The sequence below is a fragment of the Alexandromys fortis genome, unplaced genomic scaffold (genome assembly GCF_014885135.2).
Source record: "Alexandromys fortis isolate MF-2015 unplaced genomic scaffold, M_Fortis_MF-2015_v1.1 scaffold_209, whole genome shotgun sequence".
NCBI classification, from domain to species: Eukaryota; Metazoa; Chordata; class Mammalia; order Rodentia; family Cricetidae; genus Alexandromys; species Alexandromys fortis.
The window spans coordinates 1,867,231-1,894,876 of NW_026068090.1; the positions used below are offsets into that span (position 1 = coordinate 1,867,231).

At 49.4% G+C, this 27,646-nt stretch overlaps 1 protein-coding gene and 1 long non-coding RNA gene across 5 annotated transcripts in view; one reads left to right on the plus strand and one right to left on the minus strand.

Moving 5' to 3' along the window:
* P2ry6 (pyrimidinergic receptor P2Y6) overlaps positions 1-24,527 on the plus strand; it is a 37,479-nt gene extending 12,952 nt beyond the window's left edge. For all 4 annotated transcript variants that reach the window (XM_050122678.1, XM_050122679.1, XM_050122681.1 and 1 more), the window contains 3 exons: positions 17,405-17,491; positions 20,799-21,001; positions 21,652-24,527. In XM_050122678.1, coding sequence (XP_049978635.1) covers positions 21,685-22,689 — 1,005 coding nt within the window. In that variant the 5' untranslated portion in view covers positions 17,405-17,491; positions 20,799-21,001; positions 21,652-21,684 and the 3' untranslated portion in view covers positions 22,690-24,527. The remainder of the gene's footprint in view (positions 1-17,404; positions 17,492-20,798; positions 21,002-21,651) is intronic.
* On the minus strand, positions 7,317-13,150 carry LOC126488886 (uncharacterized). Its single transcript, XR_007588801.1, has 2 exons — positions 12,694-13,150; positions 7,317-11,609 (listed from the first exon to the last, which is right to left on the minus strand). It is a non-coding gene; the product is annotated as an uncharacterized lncRNA (long non-coding RNA).
* Positions 24,528-27,646: the final 3,119 nt, after the last annotated feature.

Below are 27,646 nucleotides of genomic sequence, written 5' to 3' on the forward strand. Positions count from 1 at the left end.
TCAAAGACAGTTCAGTCATTTTCTGCTGTGTCCTGCAGAATGTCTCGCAGACTCTTTCATGAATCAGGAACCCCGAAAGACCATCTCACCTTTAGGCAAGTTCAGCAGTCCTCTCTCGGCGGGTTCTCTGTGTCCAGTTTATGTAACAGTCCAGGCAAGAACAGTTTCTTGCCCAAATGGCTATCAAACTCCATAAGGATCCTCTTCGATGCCCATCTTCCTCTTGAAGTAGCTGGTGCTGCCAGGAGCAGACGTGTCTCCTTGTCATGAAAAGTCCTAAGTTATTAAAATATTTTAAATGCCATATTCTGTAGCCTTCGAAAGATATGAAGAATGCCTATCTAACTGAAATATATCTCTATATATCTAGAAAATCTAACTAACATGACTACAAGCTTGACTATTATTGATGATTATCCATTAGCAACCTATATTTCCTAATTATACATTACATTTTAAAATGAACTACACAATCACAATACCTTAATCAAGATCAAAAATACATATACATATAACAAAATTGACCTTAAAATCCATACCAATGCAAATTATTCATATCTATATCATATCCCCCTTTAAATGTAAAAGAACATTTATAAACAATATTTGGGAACATGGGCATAGGTTTTTCTCTCCAAACTGCTTCCTGCTGGATAGGGGCGTCGTTAATTAGGTTGTTATGATATAACCTGTGTTCCAGGGTCATCTCAGTTGGAAGTTGAGTGAAGTAATTTTTTGAGGATGTTCACAGCAACCTTTCAGGAGGGCGTGGTCTATCATACCAAATTGGAATAGAAGAAATCCACAGGGTTTTATCCTTTGTAAAAACAAAAGAAGGACTTTTCCAAAGCATCATAACCTTAGATCCAAATTTTGAAATCATAATACCCTTATATCCATTTTGGTTTAGCTTGGCAGCCCATGTAATGAAATGTCTCTCTGTACTTAGCTCCTTCACAGTCAAAAATTTTAAAGAAAACACAATGTACATAATCCAGACTCTCTATGAATTTTCCATTTTTACGTGGCTTATTTTTGTTTATTTCTCTTAATCTATAACTATCTGTACTCTGTCTCTTTAAAGACTTTACCCCCTTTTTTTAAGGGCATTAACTATTCTTTCTCTCTCTATTTTTTTTTCTTTCTCAAGCCTACGTACACTCATCCAACATTGTGATTCATTTAGTGGTCTGTCTGAATCTGTTTTATTGTGATTCTGTAATTTTTTTACTATCCAGGAGCACTTCTTAAAATGTTAAGCAGTTCTTAAAAACTTAAGTTGCACCATGTACAGGTAATACGGTACTGCCTGTGTCCTGCCCAGTCTAAACCTTAACTGCGCTGTTATTATGGCAATTACGGTAGTTCCTGCCTGAGGTCAGCACAATTCAGCAAGGTGCAGCCACTCCTGCCTCAGAGCCATTTGGTGCCCCTGAGCCACACAGTTCCAGACGCCACATTGGCGCCGCAGTCAGCAGTTTAACTCTGAGACTGACCGTGCGACACAGAAACTCTTTTCATCCAAGTTACAGCAAAATCTGACATGCAGAGCACTGCGCAGTCTGCGCAGTTTCTGTATGGTGGCGGGAATCCGCCATGCTCTTCCACCTGCATAAGCCTGATTCGGCCTTCTGCCCAGGTGCAGGCAGGGAGCGCTGAACCATCGGCATGGTCTCAGAGCACTCTCCTCCGATCCCAAGCGGGAACACAAACATCCAGTCCCATAATTTTTTTGTTTGTTTTAAATTAAGCTCTCTCAGGTTTTTAAGTGGATTTAGCCCATCACGTCTGGGCGCCACTCTGTTGAAGGAGGGAGCGGCAGGGCTGCGTCCCCGGCACCCGACTGCCCACATGGCTAGCTTATGCCCGAAATAATTACACGGAAACTGTATTCTTTTAAACACTGCCTGGCCTGGCTAGTTCCAGCTTCTTATTGGCTAGCTCTTACATATTGTTCTAACCCATTTCTAATATTCTGTGTAGCCCACGAGGTGGCTTACCAGAGAAGATCTTAACCTGCGTCTGTCTGGAGTGGGAGAACCATGGCGACTTCCTGACTCAGCTTCTTTCTCCCAGCATTCTCTCTGTTTACTCCACCCACCTAATTTTCTGTCCTATGAGGGCCGAGGCAGTTTCTTTATTATAATTAACCAATGTCCTTCCTCCATCAGTGGTAAGCAGTCAACACCCCACAACTCAGGATGTAGAGGCACAGGGTCACACGTTCAGAGTTATCCTCAGCTGTGTAAGGAATTCCAGGCCAGCCTAGAGAAATGAGACTCTATATTTTTTTCTTTTTTGATATTTCCTTACTATTTGTCAATTTCCTAGGAAGGGGGCAGGGACCACAGACTAGAAAGTAGCACTAGCTGCTGTCTCTAGCTTGTCCTCTTGCCTCATTCTTAGACTGCTTCTACAGACTCCCCTGGGAGCTCCCTGCAGGTCATCGGCAGGGCTGGCAATCTGTCTGACTCCTCTGTGAGGTCCACCAGCTGCCACCTTCCCTCTGAGGCTCAGAGCTGACCTGGAGCCTCAATTGTCCCATTGAATCTTTGTGATATCAAATGTCTGCTAGAGGTGCTACTAGTATCCCATTTTACAGACAAGAAGATTCTGTGAGGGAAAATGCCAGTCTCGGGATTTGGGGATCCAGCTGGCTAGCAGTAATACTGGATTTCAACTCCTAACTCCAAAATTTAGTTTCATTGTTGCAGCCTGGTCAATGTGGGCTGTTTGGCCTCGTGAACAACAGAATAAAAGAGGAAATGACTCCCTTGACCCCAAGCTGGAAGTGTGGGACTGGGGAGATGGCTCAGTGGTTAAAGCATTTGCCAGACAAGTGTGAGGATGGGAATTCAGATCCCTAGAACCCAAGTAAGCAAAGAAGCCCCCCAGTAATTCCGGAGCTCAAAGACTATGGCAGTGCCAGGCTGGCTGGCCAGGATAGCTGTGCTAATGAGGCCTGGGCCCAGTGGTGCCCATGTCCATGAATAAAGTGGAGAGCAACGAGGAAGATTCCAGATGCCAAATCTTAGGCTTCTGCACGTTTGTGCAACACACAGCCATGTTAATTTATTGAGTACCCAAGAGACAGCAAGTGTCTCCACGAAATGTGCGCAGCCAGGATGAACTGGAGCTTACAGAAACCTTTCTGACCACAGCAGGGTGGCCATGGTGCAAAACCAGCCTGGCTCCATAGTGAGTTCAAGACCAGCCTAGACTATCGAGTAAGTCCTTGTCTCAAAAACAAAACAAAAATATAACTCAGATGAGTAAATTAATCAAGCTAGGGATAGAGGCACACATCTGTAATTTCAGCCCTTAGGGGGTGGAGGGAAGATCAGCCCCGTTCAGACCTAGGGTCAGGCTGAGTTTTCTCCTGTCTCTGCAGGAAGAAGGAATTGACAGTCTGTGACAGGCTCCCATTTGGGCAAAGGGCCTGGGGCCAGTCACAACTCTTCTGGAACTAAGTCCACAGGATGTGTCTGCATGACAGGCCCCCTCAGCGCCTGTCCCTGGGCCATTTCCCCATTTGTCTCGGAGGCAGCTTTCCATTTCTGTCTGGGTGGACTGGCAGCCCAGAATCCGACTCTTCCGTTCTGACTGTTGGTGTCTAATTAGGGCCAGAACCCTGGCCTGGGCCTGTGGGCATGACATGTCTGCCAGCTTTCCCTGCTCAGTGCTGATCTGATGGTACCAGCTGTGTGGGAGGCAGGCCCTGTGCCAGGCACGCGTGACTACATCAGTGCCCTTTGTGCCCAGCCGTTTGCTGGGTACCAGAGCCCCGGGAACTAAGAGACCCACTGCCTGCTTAAGCACTCATAGGCTGGGGACAAGTGCAAGAAGTCTGCAGCGTGGACTGGTGAGACTGCTCAGTGGGTAAAGACACTTCCTGCAGATCCTCACCGGAGTCCAATCCCTGGGACCCGGGAGGAGCGATGACAGAAAGACAACCAGCTCCTGAAACTTGTCCTTTGGCTTCCAGATATATGCTGTGGCACATACACACACACATACGTACACACACACACGTACACATGTACACACACATGCATATGCATGTATGAACACATGCACACATACACAAACATGCATGCATACATGTATACACACAAACATGCGTGCATACGTGTATGCATAAACACATACATGAACACATGCACACATGCATGGGCACTCGCATGCATGTGAACGCATGCATACCCAAATAAATAAGAGTAACGAACAACAACAAAGTCTGCGCAGCTGAGCCAGGCATCCCATGGCAGCACTGGTTTCCATGGCCTGGGACAGGGTGGGACTGTCCTGTGACACTGAAAGTAGCTTTTAATCCAGAGTGAGGGAAATGCTGTCTCTGTCACATCAGAGAAATAGGGGTCCTGGGGTCCTGAGTGCGGATGGCAGAGGTGCTAAGGGGCATTGAGTCCAGGGGAAAGAGAAACAGCTGGGTTGGAATCCAGCACCTGCCAGTCATGTGGTTCTCATACACATTATTAAACCCTTAGCATCTTAGTTTCTTCATCTGTAAAATGGGCTCCTAGGGCAGGCAAAATGAGAACATGTATTTAACATGACTTGCGGGTCCTGGAGGAGGATTCTGTCTGGGCAGAGCTGAAATTTGAGGCAAAACACGAGACTCCTAAGATATTAAAACCTGGGGCCAGTCTCACTGCCTGCTGTGTTATGTTTGGATCTTAAATGTTCAGACTCAGAAATCCCCCTGCCTCTACCTCCACAGTGCTAGGATTAAAGGTGTGCACCATCAGTGCAGGCTTAAAATGTATTATTTTATGTGTATAAGTGGTTTTGCCTGCATGTATGTCTACAACTTGTGTGCAGCACCTGCAGAAGAAGGCGCTGGATCCTGAAACTGGAGTTACAGATGGTTGTGAGCCATCTTGTGGCTGCTGGGAAATTGAACCAGGTCCTCTAGAACAACCAGTACTCTTAACCCCTGAGCTATTTCTCTAGCCTAAGGGTTGCAAATATATATTTATATTTATATAAAATATATATTTGCTATATAAATGTATATACATTTACTATATATATAGCATGTGTGTGTGTGCGCGCGTGCGTGTGTGTGTGTGTGTGTGTGTGTGTGTGTGTGTGTGCAGGTACCTGAGGATACAGAAGATAGCATTGAATCCCTCGGAGCTAAGGTTATGGGAAAGTTGTGATCACCCTGATGAGGGTGCCCAAACCTGGGCCCTCTGTAAGAGCAGCAAGCAGTCCTGGCTAGTGAGCCCTCTCTCCGGTCCCTCGCTTTGTTTGGAAACTGCATCTCAGTCCATCCTCAAGCGGTCTCAGTTCTTGTGTTTCAGCATCTCGAGTGCCGCTACTATGGCGAGTTGGCACTGTGCCTGGTTTGTGGAGCTATTTTCACTTTTCTTGGTGTGCACCTGGAGTGGAACTCCTGCTTTATATGACAATTTTAGGTTAAATTTTGAGGAACTCTTTAATTGCACTCCTAAGAAGCATCACTGGGTTTCCTGGCAATTGATGTGAAAAAGGAGAAGCAGCCTCCAAGAAGAGGATCGTGATGGATCCTTAGAGAAGCTAACCTTTCAGGGGTGAGAGTCCCAGAAGGACCATTGCATCATAAAAATACGTTTTCTATGCCCCCCACACACTCCAAGGTTCGGATGCAAAGAGAATCAAGACTGTGAGGGGCCTGCTCCACTTTCATGGATGCCGGACAAAGACATAAAGCTGGTAGTTAAGGAACTTAGTTCCTCACAGCACCAGGGATGAGCAGAATACCAGCTCTTGGACCAGCTTTTGAGCTGATACAGACCAAGACAAAGGTGGCCAAGTAATACATGTGTGTATATGGGTTGGGGGACAAAAAAGGAATCTGGAGCTTAGACATTGTGTCTTCTGTGATGGGCAGTCAGCATGCTTGAACTTTGACTCAGAGGAAGACATCTTTCCTGTACCAGACAGTTGACAAACCTGACACTATCACTATCTTCCAACGCTGTTTCTCCGCTCATGAGCTCCACCAAGCGCTGCTGAACCAATGAAGAGCTGTCCCCAGGGCAGACGTGCTGGTCAGGGCTGGCATCAGGGCTGGCATCCTTTCCTCCCTTTGTTTGTTTTATTGTGAATTTGTTTAAAGCTATACACAAAAAACTTATGTCATTAACTTTTTGTTTGGTTTTGTCTTATTTTGAGACAGTGTCTCACAGTGTAGGCTCAGCTGGCTAAAATTTGTTACACAGATCAGGTTAGCCTTGAACCTGTGGTAACCCTTCAGTGACTGCCTGATTTTGAGAGGTTACAGGCACAGGACAACACCCCCAGCTTAACCACTTTAAATTTTTTTTTTAGATTGTATTATTTTGTTTTAAGTGTGTGAGTGTTTTTGCCTGCATGTATGTAAATGCATCATATGTGCACCTCAAATCAGAAGGTATCAGATGCCCCGGAACTGGAGTCATGGACGGTTGTGAGCTACCATGTGGGCTTTGGGAACTAAACCCAGGTCCTCTGCAAGAGCAGTTAGTGCTCTTACTGCTGAGTCATCTCTCCAGCCCATTTAACCCTTCCTGGGAACACACAACAAGTCCTATTCAGCACATATACATTATTGTGCGGTAACTGTCAACATCTGTCCCAGAGCTGCAACACAAGCTTGAGGCCAGCCGCAGCCACACAGTGAGACCTGCTCTCAAGCACAGAGTACTCTGGACGCAGAAAGCCATGACTCCCCACTGCCCTGGGTCTGTGGACTCGCAGTTCTTCCTGTAGCTACAAGTGTCCATTGTTTTACTGGGCACAATATGTTCGCGGTTCATCCATGTTACCGTTCATTATCAGAACTTCCTCCCTCTTTAAAACTGCGGTTTGGATTCTAGAGGTGGAATTGCTAGACAATCTGCTAATCCTGGGGTGTGCATTTATTTATTTTAAGAAACTTCCGTACTGTTTTTTATTTTTTCCACTGTGGCCGTATTATTTTACGTTTGTGCAAGTAATGGGAATTCAGGTTTTGCCATCTCCTCGTCAATATCAAATGATATCTTCTAGTTTGTGGTTGGGGCTTTTTTAAAAATATTTATTTATTGTGTGTGTTGTGTGTGTGTGTTCACACTGGTGGGTGTGTGGGTGGAGGTGATCATGAGCCACAGCACACACAACCTCATTGCAGTCAGTTCCCCCCTTCCACTCTGTTTTGGCGGCATCCTCTCTTGTTTCCTCTGCTGCGCTGCATAGAAACAACCTTCCAGCCATTTTCCTGGCTCTCCTCCTGTCCTCGTAGAAGTGCTGGGCCACAGAAGCATACCTCCATCTGGCTTTATATATGTATTCAAGAAACAAGCACTTTTACTGACTGAGCCATCTCCTTGGTGCTCATCCCCGCTTCAGTGATAACCATTGTCCTGGGTACCTCTCGGCTTTGATTCACGTTCCCCTGATGATTAGTGAGGTAGGGTATCCGTTCAGTACTTACTAACCACTTGGAGATCTTCTTTGGAGAAATGTTCATTAAGTTCTTCACTGAGTTTAGATTTTTTGGTTTTGGTTTGTTCTTTTTGTGTGTGTGTGGTTTGTTTTTGTGTTTTGAGACAAGGTCTCTCCATGTACCCGTGGCTGGCCTGGTATTTGTTCTGCATACCAAGCTAGCCTTGAACCTGTATTAACTCCTAACCAGACAAGATTTTCAAATACCATCTCTCATTTTGCAGAGCTTTCTACTCTGATAATAATGTTTCTTTTTGTACAAAGATTTTTAAGTTTTTTTTTCTTTTAAGATTTATTATGTATACAGTGTTCTGTCTGCAGGCCAAAAGAGGGCACCAGATCACATTAGGGATGGTTGTGAGCCACCATGTGGGTGCTGGAAATTAAACTCAGAGCCTCTGGAAGAGCAGCCGGTGCTCTTAACTGCTGAGTCATCTCTCCAGCCCAAGATTTCCAGTTTTGATGAAATTAATGAATCCCATTTCATTGCCATCACCTGTGTATTTAGTGTCAGCGTGGCAAGGGCTGGTTTAATTGATCAGTTTGTCAGCTCACGTAACAGAAGGTTTGGTTCTCTTTTTCTGTTCTCACTCCTATCTTCACTGCGTTTCTACATGCTCACTTAAGTTCTTCCCACTGTTCTCATGACAGCCTAGGAGAAAAGAGAGAAAGTCTTCCAAGCTAGGCACAGAAAAATCCTTGAGGCAGTCTAATGATTGGTCACTGGTGAGTGGTTTGGAGGGTTGCTCTGATTGGTCAGCTCTGGGTCCCCTGGAGAGGCAGAAGGTATGTAGGAAGCTGATGGGCATCCCAGGTTGGTCAGAGGACAACCCTCATGGTGGACTTTCCATGGATATAGGGAGATTCCTTCTAGTTGGTTCTGAAGACTCCCTGGAGGAGGCAGCTCCTATGGAGATCCGAAACTGATAAAAAGGGTGAGCCGCTGTCTCCGCCATCTCAGGTCCTCCGTAGCACAGCCATGGTGATGTGGACTCTGGAGTTCACAGTCAAGGGCCGTTCCTCTGTGTGTCTTGTTTCTCATCCCGAGGAGATAACGAGTCCTATCTCACAGGCTCTTATGAGGCTGGAATGGGTACCATAAGCTCCAATCATCTGTCTCATGCTTATCTCTAGTTTCTGCCTCTTTTACCCATAGTTGCCAGTATACTGCCTGGCTTCTCCTGCTCTGCTCGCCACCTTCAGGGCCCTCTGCCCTCTGTTTATACTGCCTGAAGTGCCCTTGGCCTCCTGACTCACTCAGCTGTTCCCCTGCCACTTGCTCCTTGGTGAGGCTTTCCTGCCTGCAGAACCCCTTCCTGCTTAAGTTCCCCACTGTCTGTTCCTGTCCACACCAAGCTCCCGAGGGCAGGGCCTGGTTTCCCTGTCAATGCATTTGCCTTCAGTGGGAGCCTGCCAGCCACCAGTATGAGACGAGTGCAGGCTAGGGACGGAAACACACTGGCCACCCACAGAACGAGGCAAGCACAGCTGGTCCCAGGGGTTGGGGATGTTGCCTGCGTGTGAGAGACAGGGTGGGTGGGTGCTAAGAAAAGAAGTCAGCAACCTGGATTATGTGGAACTTGCCCTTGGGAAGTTAGTGAGGATGTCAGGGTTTTGCTGAGCCAGGTCTGCTGACTTGTGGAAAGAGGATGAGCTGACAAGTGAAAACACAGAGGACTAGCAGAGCCTGGGGGCTGCTGTGAAGCAGGGCCCAGTGCTCCCAACAAGAAAAAGGCAATGGACAGACTCCAGGCTATGAGCCTCTTCTTGGTAGGATGGAAGGACTTTTTTTAAAAAATAGTGTTTTGTGAGGCTGGCCTCAATCTCACTGTGTAGCTGACTCTGGATCCTCCTGGGTCTACCTCTGCAGTGTTAGGGCTGCAGATGTGCGTCACCATGCACGGTTTATGCAGTGCTAAAGATTGAACCCAGGACTTCAAGAATGCAAGACAAATGCTTTTCCAACCGAGGCGATCCCAAACTAAACAGTAACTGTCCTCCTCGTGCCATTCCATAGGTTCTCTCTGTCCCTTCCCCTCCCCGCGTAAAGACTTGGGAACTTGGTCACGTTTGTAGGCTCCAAGACAAGAGCACACATCCTGATGCCAGGAGGGCGGGGAGATGCAGGACCAGGACACCAAAAGCTGGTATTGTTGATGACATCACCACACCCCAACTCCAATTGGCTGGATATGACCCTGAGCTCCAGCACCCAAGAAGAAATCAGACCAGGTCCACAGTACTCTGGAACAGACGGCTCAAGGTTCTTTCTTGTTTTTCCCTGTCCGGCCTGCCACTGCAGAGACAAAGCCTATCAGGGGAGGGAAGAGCTTCGTGGGAGCCATGCTGAATGCCAGAGTCAGGCCGGGGCCAGAGACTGCTACCATTTGAACTCTGCCCTGCCCCAGCTCAATGTCTTTGGGGTTCATGAGCCAGCTGCCCAGACACCCACCCCAACAAGCAGATGACTGTGCTGTCCCAGAACCAAATGCCTGTCTGCCCTTGGTCTCAGTTTCCTCTCCTGCAAAGGCAAACAAATGAATTCTAGGGGCATCGCTCTGCTCTCAGAGACAGATGACTTACACGGGCCTCAAGGGGGATCAAGTACTGGAAGCTTCCAAATTCCCAGAAACCTGAGTCGGTACCTTGCTTTTCCTGGAAGGGAGCCAGACCAAAGCAGTGGGAATGGGGTCGCGACACAGAGGTGCAAAGGTCCCTCCAGGGCAACCGAGGGCTCCTCCAGAGGGAACCACAGAGCCACCTAGTCCCAGAGTCCTGCTGCTCCTGCTGCTCCTTTCTTTCTTTCTTTCATTTTTCTGTTTTTGTCTGTCTGTCTGTTTGTTTTTCAATACAGGGTTTCTCTGTGTAACCTTAGCTGTCCTGGAACTCACAATGTAGACCAAAAATGGCCTCAAATGCACAGCGATGCACCTGCCTCCTGAGCGCTGGGATTAAAGTCATGCTCCACCATGCCCACCCAGCCCAGTCACCTCTTTCTAAAGTTCCCATGTCCCTCCTATAAGGTCCAGGCAGGGGCTAGGCCTTTCCCGGAAGCCACAGAGCAGTGCTCCTCACGGGGCCCCACATCAGCTTCACCTGCAGCCTCTGTGCCCCTCACCCCTCCAGGCTTGTCAGGGCATTCTGGAGGTCTCATCTAGGGGACTGGGAGCTCGCTGTCTCTCCTCACTCTGCCCCGTGCTTGACCACGGGGGTGTGAGCATCGGGTGCAGGCGGGAAGTGGAGGATTCATTCACAAGCTTGACTGTGAAGGAGGAAGAGGCACAGCCGGAGAGAGAGGAAGTGCAGGCTGAGGGTAAGGAATCAGCGTGGGGGAGCTAAGGAGGAAGGGTACAACAGAGGGGGTGGTGGGGAGCAGGAAGGAGAAGCAGATGGTGTATTAGGTGACAGGAAGTTGAACCTGGCTCATCTGAGGGCTGCTGGGATCAAAGGTGTAGAAGTGAGAAAAGAGATTAAGGAGAGGGGAGTGAGTTCATGCCAGACCAGGAGAGCACAGGGCAGACAGCGGGACCCTCACGTCCTCCAGCCATGCTTAGCAAGGTGTGGGGCTGAACCATCCTAACGGTGTCATGCTAAGGGGTAGCGACTTACTAGCTGTGTACACGTAGGTCTGGGTCCTGGAGTGGGGTGCAGGTGGCATAGAGAGGTTGGGGTGCTACTGTGCCAGGGGCTGGAAGTGGTGAATCTGAAAAGCTAGAATCTGGGAGCCCGCAGAGCAGACAGAAGCCAGCCTGGGTGCCTGGAAGAGATTTCGATTAGAGAGGAGAGGCCTAGAGACGCCAGGGGACAGGGCAGAGAGCCGAGGAAGGCAGGCAGCCTTTTTTCCATTCAGCTGGGACTCTTCCCGCCCCAAACTGCTCAGAAAGCCAGACAAGCAACTCCAGGAGTAGTCTGTACACACACCCATCTCTGCTGATCCTGGTCCCCCAAACCACATACTGCAGACTCTCTGCACCTCCCAACAGACTTCTGCTCCTCGAGCCGGTGTACATGTACCTGAGCCACGCCTGGAATTCAGTTCTCCCACAAGTACTGGTGCGCTCCTACTGCATGCCCGGCACTGTCCCAAGGAAGGGCGAAAGCCTGGCGATTACATCTCGGTGGAGAAGGCAAATCTCATAAATCTACAAACAAGTAGAACAGTTGTTCAAAGATGGTAATGTCCACCTGAGATCCAAGCACTTTAAGAGCTAAGACAGGAGGATCACCACGAGTTCCAGATCAGTTTGGGCTACAGAGTAACACCCTGCTTTAAAAACACAAACAAATGGTGTACAGCTCAGTGGGGAGAGTGTTTATCTACCAATGGAATCCCTGGGTCCATTCTCAGACTGCCCGAGCTCGGTGTGGAGGCACACACCTGGGAGGTGGAGGCAGGAGGATGAGAAGTTCAGAATCATCTTCAGCTACATAGTGGGTCTGAGGTTAGCCTGGACTACAAGAGTCCCTGTCTCAAAAAAAAAAAAGGACCAGGCAATGAGGGCAAACACCTTTAACCCCAGCACTTGACTTGAGAGGCAAAAGTAGGCAGATCTCTGTGAATTCAAGGTCAGCCTGGTCTACAGAGCGAGTTCCAGGACAGCCAGGTCTACACAAAGAAAACCAGTCTCAGAAAACCAAAAAAAAAAAAAGGAAAAAAAGAAAGAAAGAAAGAAAGAAAGAAAGAAAGAAAGAAAGAGCAAAAGAAAGGAAGGAAAGAAGGAAGGAAGGATGAAAGAAAGAGAGAGGGGGGGAAGAAAGGGAAGGAAGGAAGGAAGGAAGGAAGGAAGGAAGGAAGGAAGGAGGTGGTGAAGAGGGGATTTCTGATGACATCAGGTAACAGAGCTAGCCTCGAGGCCTACCTAAGGTCAGTCTCCTAGACACACATACTAGGAGAGAACTGACTGACTCTTCCAAGTTGTGGTCTGACATTAAAAATCACATATATAAATAAGTAAATGTAGTAATAAAAGCCTAAAAGTACTGAGAAGAAAAGTGTAACGGATTGGGGAAATCCCACACATATGTAGGAGGCTGTGATTTTAGCTAGAGTGGCAGAAGAGAACCTCCCAGAGACAGTGTCCTTTGAGTGACACAAGTCACCGTACAGCCTCCCCCATTTCACACTGAGTCAGGTTTGATACCCTCCTAATGTCCCTCCTGGGCCAGCCTCAGACATCTACAAATCCCTCTTCCACCTCCATAGGTATGACAGAAGGAAATGCCTACCTCTCTGGTCTGGTACTGGGACTCCAAGTATGTATCACATTTGGCCACAAGATTTGTTTTGAAGTTTTCCTGTCAACCGAGTGTGCGGCCCAGGTTTCCTGGATCTGGATGTGAGTTCAGAATCCAGGGGTGGGAATGAGGAGCTGCTGATAAATGATCTTGGCATGACCTCCCCAGGGTGTCTTAGGTCCCGGAGGCAGGCTGTGCTGGAGAGAGCTGCTAACTTAGAAGCATAGCTTAGGGAGGGTTCTCAACATAACCAACCTATGGTAACCTGGGAGGGGAATGAGCTTCATGTCAAGGGGAGTATGCAAACAGGGACCAGACAAGTCATTGGGAGGCTTCAGGGGTCTCCTCTTGGGGGAGAAGAGGGGTTCTCAGATGATCTTAAGACCGGTCTGGCTCAGCAAGTCCAGAATCCTGAGTCTGCCACTGACCCCTGGTTCTAGGGTCAGAGGACGTCTTGTCTCTGTCAGGTGGGCTCAGGCTTTAGGAGATGTGAGGGATGTTTACAGCAGGTTTCAGACAGGACTCTGCTTCTCATGAGAAGTGAGGGGTCCTCTGAGGATCCCTCTGGCCTAGTCTTACACATAGAACCTTGCATGGAACCAGATACCTTTGAGCCTCGGTGTCTAGTCTCTGAAATGGGCAATAAACAGACCATGTGTGTGAACAGGCTGTGGAATCAGGTAGGCTTAGAGGTACAACTCCTATGGCCATTCCCCTAACCCCCAGCGAATATGTCATCAGTCAAGATTACTCAGTGGGTAAAGGTGATGGTCACCAAGCAACCTGAGCTCAGTCTCATGTGGTGGAAAGAGAAAACTGACCCGTGGCATGCATGCGTGCATGCGCAGACACACACACACACACACACACACACACACACACACACACACACGGTCATTGACTGAACCCAATAGCATCGAGTATAGAGCCCCGTGGCTTACACACACACACACACACACACACACACACACACACACACACACGGTATTGACTGAACCAATGGTATAGAGGATAGAGCCCTGTGGCTTATATTCATGGGCAGGATTCACTTATCCAGGATTTCCAGGGAGCTGGAGACCGAAAAGCAAAGCAGGTCTTGTGTCCAGTATCTCACAAAGTAGGAGGGAGGGAGGAAGTCTTTCTGATCCAGACCCGTGGCCCTGACTCTTAACCTCCATTGTTTTAACCTGTTCCCGGGAAACGGTGCCACGAGGGGTCTATTGTGTACATGACAAACTCCTAACCACTTTGGCTTCAGGTTTCTGGTAGGGAAATGTCACCCCTCTTCCCAGCACAGACTTTATCGTTACTCAAATCTGCATCCAGCTCCCAGTTGGCCACTGATTCACTGTCACCTTGGACAAGTCATCAACTTGTCTAAGCCTCGTCATCCCTGTGACAAAATCTGAGGAACAATCACTTAAGGATTTATTTTGGTTCATGGTTTCCAAGCTTGCCCTCTCTTGGCCTGCAGCAATGCAGAAACGTTATAGCAAAGGGCATGGTGGAACAAAGCCACTCCCCTGTGGCGGCCAGCAGGTAGAGAGGGGGACGAGGAGGAGGAGAACAAGGCGTGTCATTTAACGTCTCACCCTCTTGACCCACTTCCTCCAACCTGTCCCTATCTACTCACCCATCCAACGGGAACTGTGCGAGAGCCAATTCATAGAGAAGGTCAATGCCCGCACCATCCAGGCCCTAGTCTAGTGTTACCAGCTGGGGACAAAGCTGTTAACACAAGGTTTTGAGGGCGACACATCCCAACCACAGCTACCTGACTCCTTATCTGTATAGTGGGACCAGCACAGCCCATCCCATGTAAGATCCTGGTACCAGAGTCCTTACCCCAGTTCTGGCTTCCATTGGACAGTCACGAAATTAGCAGTGAGTATCAGGGACGATGGGGACCCAAGGATGTAAAGTGACCTTTCTAGAACATACAGCAAGTCGAGCCCAAATGGGTTCTGTTGTCCCACCAAGAGCTACTGAGGTGACCGTGGTCACTCTGAGAACTGCCACCGTGCTCCCCCAGGTGACAGTTCCTCTGCCCCACCTGCTCTCCTCTTCTAGTTTCCCAGGCAGAGATGATGGGATTCTGGACAAAACTCCGTCAGAGGAGATGGAGGCCCTACTGTAGGTCAGAACTACAGGCAAGATGGTGATTTAAAATATATATATATATTTAAAGCAAAGTGGTGGTGACTTGCACCTTTAATCCCAAAACTAAAGAGGCAGAAGCAGGCAATCTTTGTGAGTCTGAAGCCATCCTGGTCTACAAAATGAGTTCCAGGACAACCAGGGTTGTTGCACAGAGAAAACCTGTCCAGAAATACACATACACATTATTTTTTCCTTCGACAGGGCTTCTCTGTAGCATTGGAGCCTATCTTGAAACTAGCTCTAGTAGACCAGGCTGGCCTCGAACTTATAAAGATCCACCTGCCTGTGCCTTCCGAGTGCTGGGATTAAAGACGTGCGCCAGCACCGCCCAACCATACACATTTTAACTATGTATATGTGTATAGGTATGTGCAGATGATTGTGGGTGCCTGTGGAGGTCAGAGTGCAGACTCCCGAGTGTTATAGACAGTTGTGAGCACTTGATTTGAAGGCTGCGAGCAAACTTTGATTCTCTGAAAGAACAGTATAAGCTCTTAACCACTAAGCCATCTCTCCAGCCCCTTCTTTTCTTTCTCTTTCTTCCTTTCTTTCTTTTTTGAGATAAAAATTTCATGTATGCCAGGCTGGCTTTGAACTCACATAGCTGAGGACGCCCTTAGACTTTGGATCTTCCAGCTCCCATCTCCCCATGCCTGTGCTGTGAACTGGAGCCAGGGTTTGGTGAACTAACATTAAGCAAATACTCTACTGACAGCTCCATCTCCAGCTCTTCTTTCTAATTTGAACTCCTAATACCCCTGACTCTACTTCCCAAGTGTAAGGATTGCAGGCCTGCACTACCACACCTAGTTTTGGATGATTGATATCAAAGGACAGAAACCCGGGTCTAGTGGACTGAGGCAAAACAAGAATTGATTGGCTTGTACCACCACAGTTTAGTGGAAGGCTGAAGCCTTTGGCATAGCTGGACCCAGAAGCCCCATGGTGCTCCCTGTCCTTACTCTGCCACCCTTGGATTTTGACAGCCCGCTGCTCGTGGTGGTAGCTCCAGGACATAGCATCATGCCTGGCACACAGTCCCCGCAGCTGTGGCAACGCCAGCCTCACTCCTCCCATCTTTGCAAGCCTGACAACATCTCTCTCCTTCTCAACCATTGGTCAGAACTCCAAACTGGACTTGCAGGTGCCTAGCGGGGAGTCCCACCATCCCTGAGGTGGTCATGGGACCCAAGGATCCCACTCCTCTCACATGGGCAGGCCAAGTGCTAGGCCTGAGCCCTCTCTTCCACCATCACCGGAAGCCTGGTTCCTGGGGCTCTATGCTCTGCAGTCCTCAGAGCTGAGCAGTCACTGGGTCCACAGTGAGGGGAAGGGATGGCAGAGCCTGTGGTCCCAGAAGGAGGGCTATGGAATTTCTACCCAAGGAAACAAAGGAAGGGGCCCCAGTCCCAGGCTGCAGCTGCCTCTTCATCCTCAAAATGAGCTTTCAGTTCCACTTGGTCCCTGCTCCACAGAGGGGGAAGGGGAAGTAAAAAGAGAGAAGAGAAAGCAGATGCCAGCTGCCTTGTGCTGGCTTTGCCAACTGTAGCCTGGTGGGACCAGAACTGTCCCCCAGGTACCAGGGACTGGCATAAGGAACCGACCTCAGTCTGTCTGGAGGTGGGCTCCTGAGTACTCAGGCTGATGCCACACAGGGTCAGGGCTGGGTGGTACCTGGAATAGAGGGTGTAACCCTGTAAGGAAGGGAACCCTAAGTTTCTCAGGCTCAGAGGGGTTGGATAGCAGGCTCTAAGCCACACAGCAGGCTGGGTCTTAGCCTGACTCAGAAGAAGGAAGCCAAGTCTTAACCCCACCATCCTGCACCTTTGCTGCTAAATTCACAAGGCTGGGATACAGCAAGGGGGTTTCCCAGCGTGGCTTCCCAGCAGGCAGGGAGTCCAAGTTTGGAAGCCTCATCTCAGGTCCAGCGGGAGCAGGGAATGTTAGTAGGTGGTGACTCAGGCTTCCAGCTCCTGCCTCTGTCCCACAGGCTTCCTCGCCCCTCTAGACACGGAGGACCAGTCAAAGGGCGTCCCGCGACTCCGGGATCTAAGGGTACCATGAGCGCTGAGTCAGTTCTTCCTGGCGTCTGCACTCCGTTGACGGTGCTGCAGAACCGACCTCATAGTTGTGATCTGGACTAAGAAAAGGAAGCAAGTAGAGATTGTCCCTCGGTGGGGTGAGGGCTACAGTGTTTTGCTGGAACCTGGAGTAGAGATGGGCAGAAGATGCGGCATCATAGCGATACTCCGGGCTGGACACGCAAATGGCTGCTGTGAGCTGCATTGAAGGGTGAGGTTCGGACAGAGGCCTGAGCTTCTTGAGGTGGATAAATAAGAGGAAATCTGAGGAGGGCCAGAGGAATGGGGCTTGCTCAGCGCCGGCCTGACAGGAGGCTCCTGCAGCACGGGCCCTAGTCTTATCCTCGTCAGCTGTCCACTAGCGCCGTCTCATGGCTTCAGGCTCTCATTGCAGGAACCACCTCAGTCCCGGCATGTTAACCCATGCTTTGCTCCAGGGCCAGCACCCCATCTTCCCTTAGGTCTTCAAAGTTGCCTCAACCCTGACCGCCCTGGGCCACAGGAGACTGTTCTGGGAACACCACAAGGACCTAACTACTGGGAAGAAGGTAAGATTGGATCTCCTTTAGGTGCCCAATTTATACACAGCTGGCCAAGTGTTTACCTGCTCTTCAACCTTGATCTCACTTTGGTTCAAAATTTTGGCTCTCCCTTGGTTCCCCAGTCCTGTAAAGTGGGCTTGGGGTAAGCTTCTGCATGGATGTCACTTCTACAAGTGACAGAGTAAGAAGAGTCCTTGCCTATGGTGTTTCAACTTACAGGTGGCAACTGTCACATTGTAGCCAGCAGCCGAGAGAGGCAGTGGGACAGAGGCCCAGCTTGGATCCATTCCCTGAACTGCCCTCCCCCCACCCACTTGCCTCAGTGGCTCCCCACCAAAACCCATCTTCAGGTTACCCTCCCTGAAGAACCGCGAGGAGCCATCTCTCATCCTCTCTCTCATGCTCCCGTTGTCCCAGCAGCTCCACAGCCTCTTCTGCACCCTCTCCACACCCACTCTCATGCCTGGGTTTTTGTGCTGTGACTGTTAATAGGGATGTGTGGGGGGAGTTGATGACAAACAGTAGGCGCTTAATAAAGGCTGTGGCAAAGGGGCATGTGGGAAGGGAAGTGTGAGAATAGCTGGGTAAGGACAGACCTTACCAGTGGATTGCCATCTCGAGAGAGGTGCGGACAGGGATGTTAGTAGATGACCTACCAAATGAATGGAAAATGGAGGATGGGTACAGGATACAGGATCAGAGAAGTGAATGGATTCCTGGTGGCTCAGGTGTTACAGCTAAGGGAGGACTGGGAACTGTCATAACCCACTTAACAGATGAGAACACAGGGAGAGCTAAGTCCCTTTGTGCCCTCCTCCCATGGTTGGACAGAGTTCTGGGAAGGATGCCTTCTGTTCAGCTGTTTCTGCCAGACTAAGGTGTGGGAGTGGCAGGGAGGTGCCCTGCACACACAAGGGCTGTTTCAGTCAGAGCCAGCAGGGTCAGGGAGCAGAGGAAGCTGTCCAAAGTGAAGCCAGAGGTGCTACAGCGTGGCTGAGGACAGGATGGAGGGCAGCCCGTGTCTGAGTATCCTTCGCCCCAGCACATTGGTACCACGGACCCAAGATGGTGACGGGTGCTGCTTGTGAGTCTGCCGTGAGCGAACGGGCCAGTGCCGGGTGGGACAGGCATGGCTGGGAACTCAGAAGGAGGGCCGAGATGAGATCAGCACAGATGGACAGGCCAGCGATGGTGCTAGGTCTGTTGCAGTGGCCGTGCAGTGTTGGGAACTGAGGAAGAGCAGGAACGAGAGGAGTGTGGAGAGGACAAAGCCAGAGTTTCCTCGAGAGCAGAGGAACCTCTTGAGGGGTTCCTATTGCAGGCAGCATAGCTGGAGTCCAGAAAAAAGCTGTGATTTGAGATAGTCTAGGCCTTAGGGCCCGAGAATGAATGACAGATATGATAGCCAAAGTCAGTTACTGCTCACAGTTGGAGTCAAAGGATCCCTCTTCACCCCCTGCAGGAGGGGAGCACTCAGCTCTTGGTCCTCAGAGACAGCGTGGAGTGTAGTCAGGGAGCAGATGGTGCCTGAGGCCTATTCAGAGGCCTTCTTCTGCAGCTCTTGCTCCTTCCCAGGGGATGAAGTCTTAGAAGGACCAGTCTCCCCCGAGGCTGGAGAAACAAGAGGCCATTACAGTTTCATCCATGTGAGGCCAAAACTCTCTCTGCCAGTGTGGTCAGAGAGCCCCGGCCTGCTAAGGGAGGGACACAGGAAACTGAACCGAATGCACTGTGAAACATCGGGTCATCTGGGCCATCTATTCCTACTGGAGATTTCTCAGGGGGTCTTTCTTGATCAAACCTTATTTTTCTTAATCCAGAATGAATCCACAGCCTCTTACTTCCTGTGGAAACAAAAGCAAAATCTCTTCTTCAAAGTAACATATCCGTTGACTTAAATTTTGATGCCAAGGCATTTTGATTAAACCTTATTTTTCTTAATCCAGAATGAATCCACAGCCTCTTACTTCCTGTGGAAACAAAAGCAAAATCTCTTCTTCAAAGTAACATATCCGTTGACTTAAATTTTGAAGTCAAGGCATTTTCAAAATATGTAGGTTGCATTAATCCAGCAGTATTTATAATCAAGTCTTTTAGCAGCTGTTGCTCCTTCCTCAGCAGTCTAACAATTCAAAGACAACACAATAACATACAGTATCCAGACTCTCTGTGTATTTTCTGTCTTTACATGGAAGCTAAGCTGAGGCAGATGGGAGCTGGGAGCGTTAGTTTTTCTCTTGAACCAAGGTAGCTAGGTTTGGGTTCCAATTCCTAGAGGTGAAATTTCAATCCCAGCTCCGGTTTGGACTCATGGCTAGAAAGACCGAGGCAAATGGCTTCTTCGTAAATTTGTGCCCTAAAATGTTGGGCACCAAATGAAGCACGATTAATAAAAACTAGGGTCAGAAATTGGGGTTCAACCTGAAGATCTGAGAAGCAAAACAGCCAGCTATTGGCTCTTACCTCTGCCTCAGTCTGAAATGGTGATCCTGCCTCCAGGAATCTCAGAAGGAGACTGCATCTGAGAGCTGTCTCCTCTCGTTTTATAATCCTCTCTAGTGCTAGGACTATAGGTGTGCACCACTGGGATTAAAGGCATGCACTGCCCAGTTTCTATGGCAACTAGTGTGGCTACAGGGATTAAGGGTGCGTGTCATTATGGCTACTGAGATTACAGGTGTGTGGTACCATAACCTGGTCTGTAAGGCTGACCAGTGGGACTGTTTTACTCTCAGATCTTCAGGCAGTCTTTATTTATTAAAATACAATTGAAATGCCACTGCATATGGATGAACACCGTCCCCAGCCAGGATAAATTTCTCCTGGGAAAGCTTTTTATTTAGTTATAACATTTACATCTAGTTTCCACCTCTCTAACGCTTGGTCAGGGTGATTCCTGATTGGTTTCCCCTGAGAACTGGAGCTTCCCTCTGGCCACCAGGGACCACCTCTGCTTGTTCTTTATGCCTTTTGTGAGTTTTGCCTGCTTGTATGCTTTTGTGAGGGTGTCAGAGCCCCTGGAACTGGAGTTACAGGCAGTTATGAGCTGTAATGTGGGTGTCGGGAGTTGAACCCGGATCCTCTAGTAGAGCAGTCAGTGCTCTTAACTGCTGAACCATCCGCATGTATGCCTGGGTATGTTCATTCGTGTTCAGACAGTGTGGGCCTCCTGGCTTGGGTGCTAGAGCAGCGGTGATCAACCAGAGCTGCTCCAGGCTCTACCCCACACTCTCCCACACAACCCCACTCCCACCCACTAAAGTCGACTGGAAGGAAGTTTCCTGGATCACCTGAGTCACCTCCTGTTTTACAGATGAGCTGTGACTGAAAGAACATGGGTTTTGAAGGTGGCATTCAGGCTGGCGTCATTGGCGTTTTCCTCCGTGAGCTCTCAGTGTGTGCACTGTCCACAGAGGTAAACTAAGAGCCACCAGAGAAACGTGGAGGAACAGAGGACGTAGAGAAACACCAAACCTGGTACTTCCTCATAAAAGGTCTTCCATCTGCATGAGACAGGTACATACCATTGCCACAGTCTTACCCCCCAGAGATCTCAGAAGTCTTCTAACTTAACGACAACATTCTTATTCCTCCAATAAGAGGCCTATTCAGAGGCCTTCTTCTGCAGCTCTTGCTCCTTCCCAGGGGATGAAGTCTTAGAAGGACCAGTCTCCCCCGAGGCTGGAGAAACAAGAGGCCATTACAGTTTCATCCATGTGAGGCCAAAACTCTCTCTGCCAGTGTGGTCAGAGAGCCCCGGCCTGCTAAGGGAGGGACACAGGAAACTGCACCGAATGCACTGTGAGGAGAGTGAGGAGGTAAATCCCCACTCCAAGGTCACAGCTGTGATTTGAACTCAAACCCACCAATCCCGCTCCCCCCCACACACACACAGAAGAGACAATTGACTAGGGTTGTGAGAGATGAAGAAGTTCACTAGGAATACCGAGAGGAAATGAAATACTAGAGAAACGAAATGACTTTGATTTCTCTCAAGCTTGAGCTTCATTGGAATACACATTTCCATAGGTGTTCTCTATGGATCTTTATGGGACAATGAGCCTTAAGAGGAGACAAAGTTAAGGACTTAGTTGTTCGTATATCTCAAGGCATAGTGCCAAGTGAGCTCGTGAGCATGGCACTGAGAGGGTGTTTTACTTCCCCAGATTCTCCAGGCATAGGAAAAGCATTGGGCCGTAATGGAGCGGGACAATGGCACCATCCAGACACCAGGCTTGCCACCCACTACGTGTGTCTACCGTGAGGATTTCAAGCAACTGCTGCTACCCCCGGTGTACTCAGTGGTGCTGGTGGTGGGCCTGCCGCTGAACATCTGCGTCATCGCTCAGATCTGCGCATCCCGTCAGACCCTGACGCGCTCGGCTGTGTACACCCTGAACCTGGCAGTGGCAGACCTGCTGTATGCCTGCTCACTGCCCCTACTCATCTATAACTACGCCAGAGGGGACCACTGGCCCTTCGGAGACCTGGCCTGCCGCCTCGTGCGCTTTCTCTTCTATGCCAACCTACATGGCAGCATCCTGTTCCTCACCTGCATCAGCTTCCAGCGCTACCTGGGTATCTGCCACCCGCTGGCCCCCTGGCACAAGCGTGGCGGTCGCCGTGCTGCCTGGGTGGTATGTGGAGCCGTGTGGCTGGCCGTGACAGCTCAGTGCCTGCCCACTGCAGTCTTTGCTGCCACGGGCATCCAACGCAACCGCACTGTCTGCTATGACCTGAGCCCACCCATCCTGTCCACCCGCTACTTTCCCTATGGCATGGCTCTCACGGTCATCGGCTTCTTGCTGCCCTTCACAGCCTTACTGGCCTGCTACTGTTGCATGGCCCGCCGCCTGTGCCGCAAGGATGGCCCAGTAGGACTTGTGGCCCAAGAGCGGCGCAGCAAGGCAGCCCGTATGGCCGTGGTGGTGGCGGCTGTCTTTGCCATCAGTTTCCTTCCTTTCCATATCACCAAGACAGCTTACTTGGCCGTGCGGTCGACACCCGGTGTCTCTTGCCCTGTACTGGAGACGTTTGCAGCTGCCTACAAAGGCACCCGGCCCTTTGCCAGTGCCAACAGTGTACTGGACCCTGTTCTCTTCTACTTCACACAGCAGAAGTTCCGGCGGCATCCACATGAGCTCCTACAGAAGCTCACAGTCAAGTGGCAGAGGCGGAGTCTGAGGCCCCAAGGCAAACCCTGAGGCACTGGCAGCTGCGTATTTGCCATGGGGGCCATGGTGCCAGAAGCTTCCCCCACAAGCTCAAATTTTACAGAGAAGTAAAACTTGGTTCAACAGGCCTGGGCCCGGCCCTAAAGAAGTTCTACATCAACCACAAAGCTAAGACACCTGTATTTCAGGGGCTGGTCAGTTCGTGCTTGTTATCCCAGAACTCAGGATGTTATGACTGGAGGATAACAAGCTTCAGGCCAGCCTGATCCATGGGGAAACCCTGTCTTAGACAATCCAGAGTTGGGGCTATAGTTCAGCAGCACATGCCTAGAGTGTGCTAGCCCCTGGGCTCAATCCTTAACACTGCAAAATTCAATAAAGGTCTTTTCCCCCAACTCTTCTTGTTTACAAGGTGAAGGGGAAGGCTGGGGCATGATCTTGAACATGAAGGCAAGGTCTTGATCCCTGGGACCCACTTCTTACAAGGAGCAAGAAGCTAGGGGAGGCTCGTGTTCCCATTCATTTTCCAAAACTTTTGCATAAGAGAGATAAATAAATGTAATTTTGTGGGTTTTGTTATTTTGCTTTTGTTTTTAGGCCATGCCCCACCCCCCGGTCAAAATGAACCCTTTAGTCAGATTTCATCACACAGATAAAGGGCAAAGCAGTGATTTAATTGGGACAGGGTTCAAGACATAGGCTGGAACCTGCAGGGAACGAAGAACTACGGTTAGAAATACCCAGGAGGCATCCTCCAGATGGCTGAAGACCTGCAAGGGTCAATCCCAGTGTGGTTTGATGCTTAGGGGAAGTACATACATGTCATATAACAGAAAACCCGGATTACCCAAAACCATGCAGGGCTGTTCCATCCTGGCTTTCACGGCACCTCCTAAGGTTGAACACTTCTGTCACACGCACCTTTGTCCATGAACTCAGAGTTATGCGGGAGTTCATTGATACTGCCAGTATCTGAATATCCATTAAGACAATGTATCAATACGCTAGAGTAGCTTATGCATCTAGAATTAATTACAGCAACACGCAGCACGTAAACCTTAGCAGTATACTATTAAGGAACAAGAAGTCTCTCCAAACTCTCTGTAGACAAGGCTCTTTGTATGAAGTTATGAAGAACTACAGTGGGCACAACGGTTCGCAGTATATGCCAGCTCAGAATACATAGTTAGCTGGAGGTGAGCCTGGATATGACACTGTTTCTTTGCATTGTTTTCAATTTTTAAAATCATTTTGTGTGTGGTGGCCAGAAGACAACTTTAGGAGTTGGTTTTCTTTTTTCTTCTTCTTTTTTGTTCTTTTTTTTTTTCTTTTTTGTTCTTCAAGACAGGATTTCCCTGTAGCTTTGGTGCCTGTCCCGGAACTAGCTCTTTTAGACCAGGCTAGCCTCAAACTCACAGAGATCCGCCTGCCTCTACCTCATGAGTGCTGGGATTAAAGGCGTGCACCACCACCGCCCAGCAGGAGTTGGTTTTCTTGATCAAACTCAGAAAGTCGGGTTTGGCAACAAGTGCCTTTACCCACGGACCCCACACATATTCCAAAAACCTAAAGCAGTTACAGAAGCCTATAATCCTAGTTACTTGAAGGGCTGAGGCCAAAGAATGGAGATCAAGACCTGACTAGGATACAGAATGAGTTCGGAGCCAGCTTGAGTAACCCTGTCTCAAAAGGAGGAGAAGACATGTGCCGGAGACATAGTTCAATGGTATAGAACTTGTCTAGTATGACTGAGGTTCAGGTCCAATCCTAACAACACATAATACAATGAGAGAGAGAGAGGAGAGAGAGAGAGATACACAGACACAGAGAGAGAGAGAGAGAGAGAGAGAGAGAGAGAGAGAGAGAGAGAGAGAGAGAGAGAGAGAGAGGAGAGAGAGAGAGATACACAGACACAGAGAGAGAGAGGGAGAGAGAGAGAGAGAGAGAGAGAGAGAGAGAGAGAGAGAGAGAGAGAGAAGAGAGAGATCACACACAGACACAGAGAGAGAAGAGAGAGATACACACACAGACACACACACAGAGACAGAAGAGAGAGAGAGAGAAGAAAGAGAGAGAGAGAAGAGAGAGATACACACACAGACACAGAGAGAGAGAGAGAGGAGAGATAGATACACACACAGAGAGAGAGAGAGAGAGAGAAGAGAGAGATACACACAGACACACACAGAGAGAGAAGAGAGAGATAGATACATACAGACACACACACACACACAGACTATGAATGCTGATTAGCAAGGATCTTAGTCTGAGGCTGTCCCTCAGCGATGGGACACAGGAATGAGACAAAGTTACTATAAAGATCCTGGCTGTTTTGTTTTTGGTAAGAGTCAACCGAGCAACTGACAAGAAAGCAAATCGAACAAGAGATGCTAACTAATAAATCCTATCCACTCTAGGTCTAATATGGTAGGTACTGGTAATGTCCAAGATATCAGAAGGCAGCTCTCCCCTTCAGGTAGCTCCTTTCCAAGGCCCATCCTGCACATGACCTTGGCCATCCAGCCTTCCACACTGATTTTTCCCAAGGACTTCTACAGCTTTGACCTCCAAGGGTTACCTGCGGAGGGAGTGACTAGCCATGGTGTTCATTCATTCTTCACAGATGAGAAGCCTCAGCTCACAAGCACCCTCATGGCATTTTACAATTCTCAGTAACTCCAGCTCCAAGGAACCCGGGACACATACAGGCAGGCAAAAACTCCCATACACATAAAGCAAAATAAAAAGAGGCTGGAGTGAGATGCTACTCTGCCTAGCCAAGATTCTTAAATATTCTCTGTCTTCACAAGTGGGGTCAGAGGCCAGGCTAGCGTACTCTAGTCAAAAAAAGGTGGCAAGGCCTGTGGCTTGAGTCTCCATTCCTCTCCATCAGCTTGCCCATTCATGGGATGAAGGCCTGTCTCAGAAGGGACACAAAGGCAAGATTTCCCAGTGTGTAGGGCGTGGAAAAGCACACACTCCGGAGACGGGGCTGCTGCTGGGCCGGAGAGTGACTACCAAGCATTCCCAAAGGCCTAGGTCTGATCCCATACAACAAAAGAGAAGAACACATCACGCCATAGGAACCGTCACTATGGAGGGGTACAGTGACTCCATACACACAGGTCAGGTTTGGGGAAAACCTGACCCAAATCCATACTTTTCAGACAAGGCAGTTGAGGCCCAGAAAGGCATGGAGGTTTATTCATTATCACCAAGCAAGGTAGAGCAGAGAGGCACAGACCTGGCAGGGATCTCTTCCTTGCCTACTAATTTGCCAATGGTGAGGACAAGATTTACCACTTACAACCTTTGAGGAAGAACTGAGATAAAATTGGGTAAGGGAATGGCAGGAGAAGGCTGATCTCAGCTCAGAAGGGTGGCCTCCTCACCTGAGACTTCCTACACACAAACGGGTGGTCCAGAAGAAAGACAAATAGCCTCTTAACCTGAGGTTGTGTGAGCGGCAAGTGCTCCTAGGGTCCTGCTAAAAGCTGCCCTCCCCTATCCTGCAGCCAGCATTCTGCCCTCTCCACATCCAGTCACCGCTGTCTGAGTGACTGAGTGCTGATATGGTTGGGTAAAGCCAGCACCATTGACCTTAGCTGCTTATGAGGCCAGCGTGGGAGGAATAGGGCTTCCACATAACAGTGCTGAAGGAGTTTGTCCTCTGTTCCCAAGGAGGCTGAGCTCTGCCTACAGCCCACTGACAGAGAGGTAGAGCTGCTGGGGACAGACCCTCCTTCCCCATCAAGATCTGAAGCCAGGGAAAGCTGTCTGAAAAAGTGTGACGATTGCAGTCCTTAAAGTCTGAATCAGCCACACATTTGAGCTGCCCTTTCCCTCCGACTTCTGCAAGGCCATTGTTACTTCCTCAGTAGCATTTATCCCCAAGAAGGGTAGCATGAGAATTAAATAAAATACATAAAATATTACTCGTACATCCTAGGCAGTCCATATATTCTCACTCATTTAGATGTAGAGTCCTACATTTAAACAGTCTGTGCAAAGAGAGACCTAACAGAAGCAGATGAGGGTGGGAAGAAGTTGACGCCCCAGTAACCAAAAAAATTTTAGACTTGCCAGTCTGCAGCAGAGGTGGGAGGGGAGCTCTAGGGTAGATCATTGTTGAAGCAGTAGAGACCTACACCTTCCTGGTCTGGAGGGCGGAGGGTGGAGCAGCCGCAGGTAGGAGTATAGGTTTGGTGGTTGAGGGCGTTCCCGTCCAACTCCTTTTGTGCAGAAAGGGCAGAGTGCTTGGCAAAGTAGGGGGCGGGGAACACCTGAAAGCAAGTGAAACAAACAAACCTTCCTAACTCTGGATGAGATTTATCTCTACAGCTCAGAAGGAGCGGAGAATACGGCCCGCAGAGGGCGCAAAAGCCACGTATCCGGACCGAAGGGAGAAGGGGAAGGCGGGGTGTAGAGATTAGCGCTGCCAGGATTTAAAGGGTAGGTGCGGGGCGTGGCGGCTAGGAAAATGGAGGGGGGAGTTGAGTTATGTGTAAGAGTCCTGAGAGGTGGGAATTCTAGAATAACATTGGGTGGGTTAAGGGACTGTCAGAGATGGACAGGCCACAGGGAGGTGGGATATAGGTGGAGCATTTGAGCGCGGGGCGGAACATGGGCGTGGTGCAACCGGATTCGCCGCTGAAGGGTGGGTGAGGGGCGTGGCCTGAGCAAGGTGGGGCGCCTGGAGCGCTCGGGAGGGCCTGCCCCGCCCACGTCACCCTGGGTCCCACCTCTTTTCCGGCCAGGAGAGTTTCTGCGTGTACCTGAGTATCGGTGTGTACTAGAAGCTGTGCATCTTGGGTTGCCATGTTGGAGCCCCTCCGGCAGAGGTTCCCCGTGAAAGAGGCTGAACCGCGGTGCTGCGTTCTGCAGAGTTGTCCATTCTCTGAGCTCCCGTGTATCCGAACGAGTCCTGGGGGAGGATCAGCCCGCAGCTTTCCCGAGGGAATCCTCTAGAGGGTCGTTTAGGTCTACG